Source organism: Capsicum annuum, chromosome 9 (genome assembly GCF_002878395.1).
Source record: "Capsicum annuum cultivar UCD-10X-F1 chromosome 9, UCD10Xv1.1, whole genome shotgun sequence".
NCBI classification, from domain to species: Eukaryota; Viridiplantae; Streptophyta; class Magnoliopsida; order Solanales; family Solanaceae; genus Capsicum; species Capsicum annuum.
The window spans coordinates 19247742-19265534 of record NC_061119.1 but is presented as its reverse complement, the minus strand read 5'-3'; the positions used below and the strand labels follow the sequence as shown (position 1 = coordinate 19265534).

The following is a 17793-nucleotide window of genomic DNA, read 5'->3' as shown; positions in this document are numbered from 1 at the left end:
CATATTTACTTTCACACCCAACTACGCCTCATTAGTGCACTCTCATTTAAACCCATTCTTAATTCACAAACTTCATATGTACTTGTCCAACTATACCTCATTGATCTCTTTTTATTCTGTCTTTTCATTTCTTGAACAATATTTTATGTCATTTTCCTAAGCAATTACCACATTCCAGCCATTATAATAACCCTAATTTCACCTTGAAAACACATAAATACTCAAAACATATAAATACTCTTAATTTAGAATTTTAGATACCGTCAAATGTACTTTTCACATGCAACACATTTTCATTAGTGTACTTTCTTTTAAACCAATCATTTTTTCTTAATTGTTTTTTATATGTTTTTTAAATCTATTCAAAGATCCATAAAATATGTGGAAATTGTGAATGATATCATATAAGATCAGATTCAACAACATATCCAATGTACTCTCAGAAAATTGGGTTTGGAGTGGATAGAATGTGCACAGATCGTACCTCTACCTCAGAGATAAGGTAGAGAGGCCTTTCCCTATAAACCCCAACTCAAGATAAAAATAGTAAAAAAATGTCATGAGAGTACAAAAGACCATAGGTAGCATAAAAAATGATAAATAGCAAAAGACCAATACTACAAAAAAATAATACTCCACTTGAACAACACAAAAACAATGGGTAATAATGAAAACTGAAGAACACAAAACTACAAAAGTAGTCCTACGACTAATAGAAAGGGAAACAACACAACACACTCATATCTACTAGCTAGTATGGGGACACTCATACCTACCAACCTTCTATCCTAATTTATGTCCTCCACACCTTACTATCTAAGGTTATGTCTTTGGTAAATTGTAACTGCGTCATGGCCCGTCTAATCACCTCCCCCAATACTTCTTTTGTCTACCTTTAGTTTACCTAAATCCATCCATAACCAACTTCTTGCAGTAGGGCATCTATGCATCTCCTCATCATATGCCCGAAGCAGCTTAACTTCCCTTCCCGAATCATGTTTATCACTGAAGTCATTCCCACTTGTCTTGAATGTCTTCATTTTTAATTCTATTTCTCTTAGTATACACATAGATTTATCATAACATCCTCATCATTTCTACCACTTTCATCTTCTGAATGCTAGAGTTCTTGACTAACCAACACTTTGTCCCATACAACATAGCCAGTCTAACTACAACCTGTAGGAGTTGCCTTTGAGTTTAGGTGACACTCTCTTATCGGACAAGAATCCAGATAAGAGTCTTCATTTCGTCCACTTTGTACTAATACGAGATTAAACCGGATTTAATAGTCAATTAAATGAGAGCATAGAATTTTTCCACATAAAATAATAATGTTATTAGTATAAGGGACAAACTTATCCTTGTATGTTTGTTACATAAAATTATAAGTTTTATTATACAAATTACAAAAGATGCTGAATTGATATAATTTTAAAATAATATTAGTTTTGTTATCTAAAAGAGTCATGTATTATAAGGCATGATAGTGAAAACACTTAAATATATCATTGAACTTAATGAAATGACGACTCACATATGCCACTTGTAAAAGGGGTGGAGGCTGGTAAGCAATGAAGTGTTTAGATAAAGCCACGTGGCAAAATGTCATTGTACTAGAACTACATTAGTTGTTATTGCCACTAATGAACAAAATGTAATGAGCCCAACTATTAGCGGATGACATATATGAGCCATCTTCGAAAATTGATGGCCATTTGAGTTTTTTTTCTAGATTCTTTAATAATGCTTCCCACATGATCTTTTATATTATATATAATCCAATAATTTATCCTAAATGATGCTTCATATAGGTAAATTATGTGAATTTATCTATGATTTCGCAGGTGGTTGTAATATAAGTTGATGAATATGTGCAATTGCATGAACTATATCGTAGCAATACAATCTGGTAATTTATCATTGAATTTGTACATGTTAAACAGACCCTAATGTTAATTTTGTGAATGATTTTCTTCACTGACTTTCAAAGGGCACTATACAGTAACTATGATTGGTACGACTTCAGCAGCAATGACAATACTTTCTAAAGGAAAGGAAAAAATTGATGTTATGATAATCAATGTCCATTCATTGAACCTGTTTTCTTTTGAACACTTAGCTCAAGCTGTGAACTTGGATATAATTTCACTCGGTAAGTATTTGTGCTACTCTTCCTTTTATGTGTCTACTATGGGTATAGTTAGTTCACGGGCGGCTCAACCCTTTCGGAGAAAAGGCGGCCGCCTAAGGCCCCCAAAGTTTGAGGGGCCGGATTTTTTTTTAGTAATAATAAATTACAAACTGTAAGAAATATATTAAATACTATTTATCGAAAAAAGAATCTTTTTATGTAAAAAACAATTAGGAGATTGATATAGTAAAAACTTTTTAATGCATTGACGATATTATTAAATAGAAAAGAATTATTAAATAGAATTATATAATTTTAAAAATAGAATTTATAAAATTAAATTTTTTCTTAAAAACGTAAGGCCTCCATTTGATTTTTGCCTTAGGCCATGGATTTGTTTGAGCTGCCCTTGAGTTAGTTATTTTAAGTAAGAAACTACAAAAAAGGTTAGCTATAAAATTTACCATTAATCTATCGTTAAATAATTTTTAGCTAAATGATTTTTCGATAATTCTTCATTAAATCGAATTAGCAATGAGTTTTTGTTGTTTAGTGACACAAATTATTGATTAGTAATTTCTATATCCTTTGATATATGATAAACAAGTATTTTGTAGCATTAATGTTGTAATAAATAAAGTTTAGCGAATATGTATAATATTAACTATCCATATAATTTTAATATATTCAATTCTAATCTCAATCTTCTCAAAATAATTACGCAGTAATAAGTGATGAACATGATGAATTATTCGCGAAGAAGGCCCGGGACAATGGAGCTTATCTTTACATTAAAAAGCCATTTGATGGGGGTATTTTGAAGTATTTATGGCAATTTGTATTGAGAGAAAAAATGCAACGAGTGAAAGTGGGAGAAGGTCCGATGCATGTTGAAGATATTGGTAACAATATTATCCATGAGGCTGAAAATGATGTCGGATCGAATGGAAAATACAAGTTGAAGAGAAAGAGAGGTAGAAAAAACTTGATAGAGACTAATGTAGGAGAAACCCAAAGAAGTAATGTCAATAAGGCTGTTAGGCAAAAGGTTTGCATAGAATGGACTGACTATCTTCATGGAAAATTCATGAAAGCTGCGCGACAACTAGGTGAAGGAAGTAAGTTTATTTCACTATTAAATATATTTATTGGTAATTTCATTATATGGAGCGATATGAATAGTGTGAATTCATTAAGGCATAGTGGTTGTAGTATTTTCGTGTAATGGACTTGACTTAAGAATATTATAGTTACTAAATTAAAGTTACATTGTTATGGAATATGTAGATTGTTATCCCAAAAACATTCTTGAGGTGATGTGTGTGCCTAATCTTACGAGGATGCAAGTAGCGAGTCATCTTCAGGTAAAACTTTAAATAATTTAAGTGGCAAATTTTGTATCATTTGTGTGCATTTGGTTCGGGAGAAGATGTTTCCAAAAAAATATTTTCTAATACATGACCTTTTATGATCTTTGATGCTCTCCCAAATGAGCTATTCCCGCTTTTGTATCAAAAGCAGAACAAAATATCTATGTTTGTTCACTTTTGCTAGCAAATAGTTAGACATTATGATCAATTTTTAGTACTCAAAAGACTTACCAAAACACACACTAGTTAAATAGCATTAGTGATAGACTTTTATTACATGTTTAGTGATGGAATTTAATTATTAGTTGTCAGTTTCTATTATTTTGTAGTTTGATGAATAATATAATTTCCAATGTTTTATTGCTCATCAATTACCAAACACTAAAAATATCTTCAATTATAAATGACTTCAATTGTTTCAATCAAATCTAAATAACAATCAGTTTAAATGATAAATATATACATAATTTATCCCTTTTTTCATTTTCTTAAACACCTTTCAGAAATGTCGTACAAATAATTGGAGAGTTCTAGGAGAGCAAAAATATGTTCCTCACTCATCAGGTCAGGAATCATCAAGTGGTTCTCAACAACCAAGTTTCTTTAAAAAATTTGGGATAGTGCCTCGACTTCACACTTGTGTTTCAAATTTGCAACGTAACCCAAATCAAGTCGAAAGAGGTCCGGAGTTTTTATTTCCAACTCTCAGCACAAGCAATATTTTTTCTAGAGGAGAGAGTTCAATCCAAAAATTCTATCACCCACAATTTCAGGTTCAACCCCACCACCTTACCTTTGGCAATTCATTCAATAACCCATTTTTCCCAGTTCAAAATAATATTGGTGGTGGAATACAACAATATGGACCATTTTTTGGAATGCCGGGTTCACAAGGACTTCAAAGTCCAATTATTGGGAACATTAATTATATGCCTAATCTAGAGTTTAACCGTGGAAGTCATCACACTCAAAGTATTTATATCTTGGATCTCAATAATATGGCTAATCACAATCTTGGACCTCCGAGTGCTACTCTCCCTAATGAACAAGGCCGTGGATTTGATCAAGTTTACTTTGACGATCTGGTTAGTAATTCTACCTAATTTGGTGTTACATATATTCCCTGTTTGATTAGTCTATTAGCCAAAATCAATATATTTTAAATCATTTTCTTGTATTATATATCCATATCAAACTCGAGATTAAATTTTATTTTTATGTCTTTAGTTGAAATTATAATCTCTAATATTTCTGTTCAAATCAAATGAGTTCTTAGCAAATTGGGTAGTAACTTGATGAAGCTTTTCAGTATATATATATATATATATATATATATATCTTTACTTTCATTTTGAGGTAAATATTTTATTTTTTTTTAAAATGAGTGTTTTAGCTCAATACCGAATTCCTTTTTAATAAATATTATTTTTCATATTTATAATCACCTCTAGAGTTTATATTAAATCTACATATGTAGGTGGCAGAGACATTAAATGTTCAATTTTCGAAATTAACAAATTATTCTGCTGAATCATCAATATGATGATACAATACAATCCAGACTACCAGTGACAACTCTCTAAGGGCTCTTTTGGAGTGTTAAAGTTATTTTCTCAAGTGAGAAGTGCATCTTCTTTTTATGTTTGGGAGACTATTTTTGTTCGATATGGCTTGGATGGTTGATTTTTGTTTTGTTTTCTCATTGGGAATTAATGGCCGATGTTTGATTACAGCTATCATTAGTTTCTTAATTGGAATTGTTGTTTTGCTTAGTATCTTCCATGTGTCCTTCCATTATATAACCTTTTGGTTTACTGATGATATATTAAATATGGGACTCATCATTCGTGGCGCTAATTATATTCCATTTCAATTTTAGCATAATATTTGTGCGGGATAAAAATTTTATTATTACACCCATATTGGCTTTCAGGTAATCTCTGTGTAGCTTGTCTTAATATTTTTCTCGTTCAAATTTTCTTAAAAATAATAGTGTGTTGGTGAAGTATATTTTGAGATCCAGTTAATAGTTTCATCTAACTTTGCCATTTTGCTAGGCTAGCTACCGTGTTTGATAGGCTGGAAGTTGATCTTCAAAATAGATTTTCTGAAAAATGACACACAAACTCACACACACACATCATAATTATTTTGAGTGGGAAGACCCTAATATAAAAGTTGAATTATCAAAATGTCCTTAAATTTATCGAATGACTTTTTTACCCTTTAAAAAATAAACAAATGAGACAAATCCCCAATTGTAGGGTCATTAATACATAATATCCCATATCCTTTAAAAAATTATATAAATAACTTAAATTAAAAATTATTCCTGGTACATATCTAATGTTGGCAATTCCACCATTGTAGCCCAGAATCACGTGATTTCATATTTCGACATTTTCTCCCTAACATTTCTGGTAATCTCTCTCACGCAACCATATTTTTCTTTTTAATACCATAAACCATTTCTCAATATCATTAATGAAAACCCTATTGATTTGAACCTCACTTCACTATTATACTCTATAAATTGACACTATGAACAAAACTTGAATTTTCGGGAGAGAATTGAATTCCAACTCACACTCATTTCACATATAAGCCCAAGTAGTACCAGACTTATAGTTCAACACCAATCCAATGTGTAATCAGAAAATGCCCAAATAAGAAGGAAAATTCGAATTTCGTTCCACAAGTTCTAGTTTAGTCACAAGGATAACTGGTAAGGTAATAACTAAAGAGAGACAATCGAGAGAATTAGAAATGAATATATTTATGAATCAAGGAATCCTTACATACCTCCAAACGCAGAGAAACTAGTGACCAGAAGGGAGGAAATTAAGCTTGATTCTTGAGCCAATTGTCTTGGATTTACTTTTAAGCTTGAGTTTGGGAGGAGAATTTGGGATTGCTGGATAAAAATAATGCGTTGAACTGATGGAGAAATGAAAAGACTAGGCTAATACTAATACTATGTAATACCCTGCATTTTTGGTGTAGAATTCAAACCTCACTCCTAGTATATAGATTCAAACCTAATGATTCTGTATCATATAAGAGTGATGATCAATTCTATAGTGTGGGAACATCTTTTGAGATGAATTGAGATAGTAAAAATCTCCTAATACAAAGTCAAATTGAGAACTTTTCTACTGATGGAATTTTAGTGAATGTTCCAACTTGTGTCTTGCTACAACGATCTTTACTCCTATAATATAAAGAGTTTGGTGTTCTACTACATATCAAATGAAATATCTTTGAGTCTTCTTTCCAACTTATTCTATTTCACTATAATTCGATATTGTAGTGGAAAGTTATGCTCATTTTAATCAGAAGTGTTTGTCTACCAAAAAGTGATAACTAAGGTGATAAGCCATAATCTAGGTGACGAACCGTCAACCCTAGTCTTCACCCTTAACCAGTGTAATACCCCATAATATTCAAATCTCAATTCAGCTCTTAGTTGTACACTTACGTGGTCCAAAGCTTGAAAATTACACTAAGTGTTGAGGATTTAGTCTTTTTCAAGACCCATAAACTTTACGGATTTTTATTTAGGCCTTCCCAAGCCTAAAATACTGATTTTTGAGTTGGTTCATGTTTAGGGAGGTTAAAAATATGTCTTGGGAGAGTTTTGGGGCTTTCGGGCGAGGTTTGGGACTTGTTTGGATAGCTAAAACAGAGAGCCAATGCGATAAGGCGATGACGCATTGGTCTCTCCCATAGTGAGGAGGTCCGCGGCGCATTGCTTTCGCCCCCGGAGTAAGCAAAGCGGCACTTTACTTTCTCCCGCAGAGAGAAAGGCGTGAAACGTGTCTTTGTTCTGCATAGTTATATAATCTAAGTGTCCAAGGTGCATTTGAGTCATTTTCCTCGACCCAATTCATCCTTAACACGATTTGGTACTTCCAAAAGGGCATTATCAACCTCTTTCACTATAAATTGCTCACAAGAAATCTTCCTCTTCTCCCGAGAACAATACCCAAGATCTTTCTCATGAAATCAAGAGTCCAAGCTTCTAAGTTAAAGAAACTAACTATTAAGGTATGTGGGTATTCATCAATGAGTTTCTTTCACCCATTGAGCCAAAAAACCTTTTTTTTTTAATTTAAATATGGAGCTTTTCCTTTACTATGGAATTTCATATGTTCAAGATAGTTTAATTTCATGTATTCCCTAGACATTTAAACTCAATTCATGTTCATGTATTATCCCATGAAAAGTTAGGTTGCTTCATGCTATAAATTTTAGTTTCCCATGTCATATTCATGTGAATTTCTTGTTAAATCTTCAATTTATGAATTTAGCCATGTAATCATGTTGTCTTCCTTATATTTATCCCATTCTTATGTTCAATTTCATGATTCTCACATGTTTTATGAAATGGCTATGTTATGGGTCTTTGAACCATGATCCTGTACTATAGTTTTAAAGCTTTGTATCATATTTTTTTGGCCAATCAGTGCTGGCGGGTGATGAACACCCAATACCTATATGTTTGATAACGCTCAATTCACTCCCATGATTGATGGGTGAGGCAGTGGTTGTCAAGAAATCCAATGAAAATTGGGGTTGAATCTCAAGGAGTGAATGCTATAGACTTCAAACCGATGGATACTCAAGTTACTGTAAGATTACGTGGAATCCTAATGAAAACAACATGTATAAATAAATGGGGGAAATATTTGAAAACTTTTCATACAAACTTCAACAAGTAGGCGATAAATGCTATCTTAGGTTTGAACTCAAGGTTTAGATACGTATCCTTATAGGTAAAGAATGCGGGATAATCTTGGTTTATTATGGAATTACGTTGTTAATTAATGGATTGGCTTGGTCAAAGATCATTGTGGTCAATCTTTCAATAAAACCCTAACGATTTCATCCGTTGGCTCTTTTGAGCAACTAACAAGTGTGGAGTTTATATAAACACCCAAAACCTCAACCAAGCATCTCTATTTCTAGGATGATGCTCTTGACCTGATTTACACTACCTAAATGCTTATTTTTAAGATTGGAAAAGGTAGTAAACCATAGGCTTAGTTGTTCACCATTGCTTTGTCCCCCAATAACCCTTTTTCGAGGATGTTATGGGTTACCTAATATTCTCTTAAATCCCTCTTTCGATGATGACAAAGGGTTTATAGAGCTTGAAGTTTTCACTCATCAAACCCATTTGGAGATTTGGAGCTTTCATCCATCTTATTCCAACACATCAGCTAAAGCAATGGTGAAATCCATACACAACAACTAAAATCCATGTAAACACAACAATACCCACACATAATCACACTTTAGATCAATATAATTCCAAGACTAAATTATTTAGTTGCTCATGAAGAAAGTAAAGAGAAAGATACCATGTAGGTCATCAAAATCATTCATTATTCACAAAGAAACTAAGAAATTTGAGTCTCTAAAGTTAATTACAACTTTCCCAAATTACGGTTTCAAGCTTGGAATTCCCCACTATCTTAAGAGGTAAGCCCCCCATTAAAGAAAAGGGGTATTTCCTATATATGGTCTTGGGTTCATCTAGAAGAAATTGTAAAACTGCCCAGGTCCATACTTCCACATGATCATGATCGTGTGAGGTTGTCCGCGATCGTAGCAAATATGACCGCATTTGTTGACCACGGTCGCGCTCTGATGATCATCTTCACTGACCGTGACCGCGGTCTTAGCAGCAACCGTGGTACTTAAGGTTCACCAGCTGTAGGTCTTTTATTGCACTCTTTTGTGCCCTTTGAATCATTTTTAAGCTCCAATCCACATCTTTCTATCTTTTCATCTCTATATAAGCAAAAAGAGGATATTAGTGTAGTTAAATCTTAAGAATGTCTCATTTTGAAACACAAAGCATAGAAGTGTGCATGATTAACGGGAGAGAATGAGTTGTAGGATTACCACTTATCAACACCCTCAACTTAAACTCTTGCTTGTCCTTAAGCATCACTACCTTTTTTAATGAAACAATCTCCATGTATGCCCCCAACTATATTCTCAATGATCATAAAGACTCCAACTTGGTTGCCACCCTAAAAAGCTTTTCACACATGGATAGAAGAATTTTAGCGATGCCCCTCATCATAAAATAGAGTGACGAAGGCTACAATGAACTTTGGGGAGAAACTATGTGACAACTACCAACACTCTAAAAATGACTCGCATGTTTGACTACAATCATATTATACCTCCGTTTATCTAATTTTGGGGAAGATGATAAAATCACGCACCTTAACTAGTCCACATGCCTCCTCACAAGAAAGAAGGGTTCACACACCTAGTTATCAATCATGGAACAAGGAAATTTAAGTGCAATCACTCACCATCTCAAGAAATTCTCCAAGTCTACAAGTATCATGCCATAGGCTTGTCTCCATTTTCAATCACCGCTATAATGACCACACTTGGTTCGAAATCACTAAGGGCTTTTTGAGCTTGAAATGAAGGCTTAGGGTTGGGTAGGATAGCAATTTAGGACAATAAGGCTATACCTTCGTTGAACTTCTACATCAAATTCATATTACTTATTTCTCATTGAGCCACTTCTTTTTCATTTATTTCTTTACCTAGTTTGTCTCTTTTGCTTTACCCAAAGTCTTTTCACCTCATTTCTTAACTTTTTATGATTGCATCAAGCTCCATGAAACTCATACTTTTGATGGACTATCCTTCCTTCAAAGCAAAATACTTACTTGTTTAAACTCAAAGGCGTTTTTTATGACTTCGTGGCTCAACTACACTTCCTCTTTCTTTCCATCACTCCCAACTTAGTCTTTTAGCCTTAATTTTATTATTAAGTTCAAGAAGGATAGGGTTCAAGAGAGGATAAATAGAAGGGTCACGACTTATAACGTGTTTGCCAAACAAAAGTCCCAAGGTGCAAAAAGGGTGACTAGTGGTAATTACTATGTATTGGTAGGCTTTTTAGGCTAAAGTGGGCCTCTAAAATCACAAGATTGCCTAAGATCATTTTCCCAACCAAGAACAATCAATAATTATCTTGGAAAGACTAATGGGGCAAGTTCTAGATGGTACAGGTATACATGATATGTAGAAAATTAAGCTCACACACACAACATGCGAATTATGTGAAGGGTGTTCATTTGTTGTACCAGCTCGATACAAGAATGAAATATTCCCTACTTTTCCGTAGTCAACTTGCAGAGTCATAATAAGAGGGAGAATCTTTTTATAAGGTTGCTCACGTCCATGCCTTTGATTTTTACAAAATTTCAGATGGAGAGGGTTGTTTGCTTTTGTACCCAAACCACTCATAATTTGCTAATTATGGCAACAAACCAAGTTATTGTCTTACATTGCAAACTATAGTATGGCCTAAATTCCATGTAGTTACTAAGGCTTATCCAATGGGTGTAAATGCGAATCCAAATTATCAATGCCACGGGTACTTAGACTTCCCTTGCATCCTTTGATAAAAACTCAATCATGACTCGATCATTAAAATTGAAATAAAATAATAACTCAATAATTAAGTATGCAATTAATGCAAGTGTAGGAACTGCTAAAGTATCTGAATATTACAACCCAAATAAAACTAAGGAACATCTAATAGAGTAGAACAGTATGCAGGCATATCAACAATACAAGCCCAAATCAAATGAATAGGGAATCAATGAATCGAGGAACACCACTAACTAAATAGGTAGCAGTGTCCCTACTGCATAAACAACAAAGGATAACAAAGAGATAAGGGTGCTCCCTAAAACCCTATCAACGATCGCTATCATTACCGATTTCGGCATTGTCATCATTCTCCTCGAGATCGTGCCATTGCTTCATACAAAAACTTTAACAAGAGTGAGAGAAAATTTAGGGGAGGAGCAGTTAGTGTATCAATTAGTTGTTGGAGTGGCGATCATGGTTGGTTGACCACTATTGCAGACATGCTTCTACGTCTATCACATTTTGTGACCGCGTGACCGCGATCGTGGTAACTGAGGGTAAGCCTATTCCCCTATTTTCCCTATTCATATTTCCTGCTTATCCTTAACACTCTATATTATCACAACATGCATGATTTATTTAAGTGGAAACTACAAAAATATGATAGAAAGGATATAATCCATCCACGTGGAAATTGTGGGTTTCCTCCCACATAGCGCCTTAGTTAGAGTCATGGGACGACCTTATTTTTAATTACTTTGTCAAGGAGGGTCCATAAGTCCCCACTTATCAAACTCTACCTTATCAATTGAACTTTCATAAAGTCTTTCTACCACTCTCTTCTCTTTGTCAACTAAGCTTTAGGGTAACTTCTCATTTGGCTTAGTGCGGGGAATTTTTCTTCCCAAGTCTTCTTTCAAGAGCTCCTGATTTACTTTTTCACCTTCCACACAATTTTCCAAAACTTTATCATCGCTTTTGGGGTCAAGAACTTTGTCACTAATGGAGACCCCCTTGGGTGTAACATTTAACCGTGTGAAAGACTTGTCCTATTTAGATCTCCAACTATTTGATAGAGGCTGAATGAGACACCACAATTTGAGAGAGTGAAAAGAAGTCCTTTTTTAATTCATGGACTATTTTATTTGTTCCCTCAACTCTATTCGAAATTCTCGTAAGGATATCCTCTATTCCACATCTATCGGCATCAATGGACCTTGAATCATTGCTATAAGTACGATAATAGTGAGGCACAAAATAGCAATCCTCATGATCCCACTCTCTCCAATATCGACTACTAACCTGATTCATCCAAACTTGATTCCCACCTTGCCTATGATATGTCGGGCGAGAACCCTCTGAGTGGTTTGCTAAATATTGAATTTTTTTCTCCCATCCTTCTAACGCCTTCATCCTCGCCATGGGATTTTGGTTTAGAACCTATGACATACTTGGTTAGGAGATCAAGTTGTGTTAAGATCTTGGCCAAGGTTCCCTCCTGCTCGTCACCCCACTTTTGTTGTTCTTTGCTAACCATGGGCTTGGGTTAAAATCTATTGGAAATGTTGGAATTTTGGGTATGCCATTTAAAATTTTGATTAGATACCTCTCTTTATATTTTTGTAGCCGAATTAAAATGCAAGTTTAAGAGATACCCTTCCGTCACATTGTTTACTACTATTTAGTACAATAATCTAGTGCCCGGTAGAATATTTGGGAAGCGATTTCGCTGGAATCTCATGGTTTGGGCATTTGGCTAGCTTGTATGAAATCTCTCCCATACTTCATGAAGTGGCTCCCCGTTCCTTCATATAAAATTCGCAATTTCATCTCTTGGTTGATAGTTCTTGAAGGGAGGGGAGTATTAGTCTAAGAATTTCTTTGTGAGTTCACTCTATGAAGTGATTAAAGTCGTAAGATGTGAGCGGAACCACAAAAATTCTTCTCTCATTAGTAAGAATGGGAAAAGACGGAGTCGAAAGGGCTCTTGATTGGTACGTGGAATGTTGAATGGTGTACAAACCTCCAAAAAGTTCCTTAACTGAGCATACGGGTTCACATATGCTTGACCCCCGTATAACCCTTTTATTTGCAACATATAAAGCATGGTACTAGTCTTATGGAATCCCACCCCTATGATAAGGTGGGATACAATTTTTGCCTACATGACCCCCATAATTTAAGTTTCTTTCTCCACAAGTATCATCAAATGGTTCCAGATGATTAGTGCCTTCACTCATGAATTCGCGTATGCTATAATTACCTACAAACGATTCAAAAACAACAAGGAAAATAAAGGATGACACTCCGAATTCTCCCAAGTAAGGGTAACACCATACAAGTAAAATCTACACTTCACTCCCTGACAATGGCACCATTTTGATAATGCTTAACTCACTCCCATGATTGAGAGGAGAGGCGGTTGTTGTTAAGTAACCCAATGTAAATTGGGGTCAAATCTTAAAGAGTAAATGCTATAGACTTTAAACCTATGGGTGCTCAAGTTACTACAAAGCTACCAAGAATTCTAATAAAAACAACATGTATAAATAAATAGGGGAAATGTTTGAAAACTTTTCACAAACACTTCAACAAGTAGGCGGTAAATGCTATCTTAGGTTTGAACTCAAGGGTTGGTGATATCTTGGGATTATGTAGCCTTAGAGGTAAAGCATGTGAGATAATGTTTGTTTATTGTGGAATTAAGTTATTAATTAATGGATAGGCTAGGTCGAAGATCATTGAAGTCAATCTTTTAATAAAATCCCAACGATTTTACCCATTGGCTCTTTCCAGCACCTAACTGGTGTGGAGTTTATATAACCACCCAAAACCTCAACCAAGCATCCCTATTTCTAGGATGATGCTCTTGACATGATTTACACTCCCTAAACACTTATTCTAAGATTTCAAAGGGTATTAAACCATAGTCTTAGTTGTTTACCATTGCTTTGTCCCACGATAACCCTCTTTTGAGGATGTTATAGGTTACCTAATAGTCATATAATTCCCTCTTTCAAGGATGATAAAGGTTTTCTAGAGCTTAGAGATTTTAGTCATGAAACCCATTTAGACATTTGGAGTTTTCACCCATCAAATTTTAACTCATAAGCTCACAAAATGGTACAATCCATACGCAACAGCTAAAATCCATGCAAACACAACAATACCCACACACAATTACACTCTAGTTCAATATAATCCCAAGACTAAATTATTTAGCTACTCATGAAGAAAGTAAAGAGAATATGCCATGTGGGTCATCAAAAGTATTCATTGTTCACAAAGTAACTAAGAAATTCGAGTCTCCAAAGTTAATTACAACTTTCCCAAATTATGGTTTCAATCTTAGAACTCCCCACTATCTAATAGGTAAGCACCCCATTAAAGAGAAAGGATTTTTCCTATATATAGTCTTGGGTTCGTCTAGAAGAAAGTACAAAACTTCCCATATCCATACACCCACATGACTGCGATCGCATGAGGTTGCCCCTAATCATGAAAAATGCTACCGAGATTGCACTTGGATGATCATCTTGACAGGCGGTCTTAGCTGCGACTGCGGTACCTGAGGTTCAACAAATGCAGGTCTTCTATTGCACTCTTTTGCTCTCTTTTTCAATATTTAATCTCTATATCTATAAAAATAGGATATTAGTGTAGGTAAATCCTGGGAATGTCTCATTTTCAAACACAAAACATAGTAGTATGCGTGCATAGTGAGTGCAAGTGAGTTGTAGGATTACCACTTATTAGTGTTTTACATGATTTCAGATTTTCAAGTAATGATTCAGTTAAACCATGGATATTATTATTATTTCACTCAGTTGATATAATCATGATGAGCAACATAAGAGGTAATGTTCTCTTAAACTTAGTTCAGTTCAGTACTAGTGTCAGTACAGTTAGGAGTAAGATTTAATGTCTAGCAAACCTATGGATAGGGGCTCACCTGCCAGTTAGGATTGGGTCCTTAGTAGTAGACCCTATGTTCAGAACTACGTTGCCAATGTAGGATAATGAGATTTCACTTGCCAATTTATGGCTAATACTCTCTTATGGGTCACCCTCTAATTTAGGACTGACTCCCTAGTAATTTGTGAGATTAGATTAATGGATCCATACATCTAGCGTTAGTACCCATGGAACGGTACTGACAACCTTCAACCTGGTGTTACAGGTTGGATCTCAATTAGCTCAAATTGAGGCATATCAATTAAATTATACCTCCCACAGTTTTAGTCAGTATGTCAGTGTAACCCAGCTCAGGTTTTCTTGACCATGTATTTAGATTTATCAGTTATTTAGTTACATAGATTTAAGTCTCTCAGATTTTAGAATATACCAGTAACGTGCTTACTTTGTCTTGCATTCTCATATATTACATCTTTATGCATTTGTGCCCAGTTATCTAATGTATTTCAGTCAATTCTTATCGCACATACTAGTTAATTAAAATTACTAATTAGATACTTTTCTTTGCGCTATGTTGTCTTATAATATAGGTTCGGACGTTCAGTTTCCCAGCCGTTCTTACACAGCTCAGCGTTACCCAGCAGCAGTAATGGTGAATCCTCATCCATTGAGGACAGAATATCTTTTTCTCAATTTTTTCAGTAGTTCCTTATGTTTTGTCAGTCGGAGTTAGTTGGGGGTTTGTCTCATCAATTTCTCATGTTGTTTAGAGGCTTTTAGACAATCAGTTAGACTTTCAGTCAGATCTTTCAATATTTATCAGTTATTTCAGACATATCAGTATTACATATTTTAGTATTTCTAATTTATAGTATTTTATCTAATTATCTTTCACATATACTATTTAATTTCTTTATTATTCAGTGCTCACAACAGGTACCAGCTTATTGGTTAGCTTGTGGTCACTTGTGACCATAAGCACCATTATCGCAACTAGAGGGATAGCCTCGGGTCATGAAAAATCTTGGTATCAGAGCCTAAGGTTTTTAATTTTCCAATGGATTTTGAAAGCCGTGTTGAGTAGAGTCTTTTGCATGGGTGTTAAGCATTCTACACTTATGGGCAAGAGGCTATGAGACGTTTTAGGAAAGCTTCCCTTCTTTTAGTGTTTATGTCATGTGAAAGAGAGTGAGCCCTATTCAATCCCTCTTTCTAACTTATACTTGATTCAATTTATAGACAATTTCTCTTAGAAGAAACAACGGAAGAAGGAACTGGGATCATCCTGCACCCCCACTTGTTAAGAAAGATCCTTTGAATGAGCATATTTCTCATGATGAATTTAGGGATGCTTTCACTACCTTAGCCCATTCTGTAGCTGCTAAGAACAACCACCAACCTATTGCCCCAGCTAATCTAGGGGCAAATGCAACTGTAGTAAGGATTTGAGATTTCACTCGAATAAATCAAGGGTAGTTTTTGGACATGGTGTAGAAAGTGATAGATATCATGGGCGTCACTTTGAGTAAAAGTGAAGAGTTGGCTACATATCAGTTGTAGGATGTAGCTCATACCTGGTTTAAATAGTTAAAGGAGGACTTTGGTGTTAATGCAGGGCTGGTAGAGTAGGAAGAGTTTGCCACAACTTTCTTAGACAGGTTCTTTCCACAAGAGTTGTAGGAAGCTAAGGTTTAGGAGTTCATTAACTTGAAGTAGGGTAATATGAGCATAAAGGAGTACTCGCTCAAGTTCACTCAGTTGGCGAGGTATGCTCTTTCTATGGTGGCAGAGAATTGGTCCAGAATGATTAAGTTCGTATCTGGGGTATCTGATAGTATGGGTATAAAGTGTAGGACCTCCATGTTAATTAAGGAGCTGGACCTATCTAGAATCATGGTTCATGCTCAGAAGATTGAGGAGGAGAAGTATAAGGAGAGGGAAAGAGAAAATTAGAGCACCATAATAGGTAGTTTTTCTTATCTAAGGTCAGAAGGTGGTAACCTATCTCAATTTTTTTTAGAAGTTTCCAGCCTCAGCTCCATCATCAATGAGTGCACCAGTGCCAAAGTTTAGGCAAGACAATCAAGATAGAGTGCGAGGATATTAGTCCCATGAAAGTGTGAACAGTGGTCGCACAAATCTACTTTGCCAGAAATATGGAAGGAATTATCAGGATGAGTGTAAGGCTGGTAGTGATGTGTGTTTTGGATATGTCAAGACATGCCAAAGGATTCGATAGTGCCTATTGATTGCCCAAAATAGAAAGGAGTCATGCCAACAAGGCCAGTCCAATTTTTTATCAGCTCCAGCAGGCCACTCAACTCAGCAGGGTCCCACTTCTAGTGCAACCAGTGGGCCACATCCGAATATATTGTACGCTCTATAGACTCGGCATAATCAGGAAAGTTCTCCTAATGTGGTTACGGGTAGTTACAAGTCGTCCATCTTTATGTTTTGTATTATTTACCCCAGAGATTCACTTTCATTTGTGACCCTTTATATAGCCATCAACTTTGGTCTCAGTCCCTAAACATTAGCATAGTCTTTATTAGTTTCTACCCAAGCGGGTAAATTTATTATATGCTGACGGATATACAAAAATTGGCCGATCACAGTATCTCAAAAAATTACCTCAGTTGATCTGTTGGAGTTAGAGATGACTGATTTCGACATAATTCTCAATATGAATTGGATCCTCTTATGCTATGACTCAGTTGATTGTATAAATAGAGTCATTCAACTTCATTTTTCCAATGAGACAGTCATTGAATGAAGAGGTAGTACTTCAGTGGTTAAGGGTCAGATTATTTCACATCTTAACGCTAAAAAAATTATATCTAAAGGATGTGTTTAATGTCACACCCCTTTTTTCACTCCCAAAAAGAAATCGTTTTAAGTTTGAAAGGGTTTTTATTATTAAAGTGACAAAAGATTAAAAATTTGTTTCGAAAAGGACTTTTT

At 34.9% G+C, this 17793-nt stretch overlaps 1 protein-coding gene across 1 annotated transcript in view; it reads left to right on the top strand.

The window, feature by feature from the left end:
* The first annotated feature begins 2010 nt into the window (after window positions 1–2010).
* The window catches only part of LOC124887042 (two-component response regulator ORR21-like), a 53578-nt gene continuing 37795 nt past the window's right edge, over window positions 2011–17793 (top strand). Inside the window, exons 1-4 of the mRNA XM_047396206.1 lie at window positions 2011–2155; window positions 2860–3252; window positions 3422–3498; window positions 4008–4589. Of these exons, the coding sequence (XP_047252162.1) occupies window positions 2011–2155; window positions 2860–3252; window positions 3422–3498; window positions 4008–4589 (1197 nt within the window). The remainder of the gene's footprint in view (window positions 2156–2859; window positions 3253–3421; window positions 3499–4007; window positions 4590–17793) is intronic.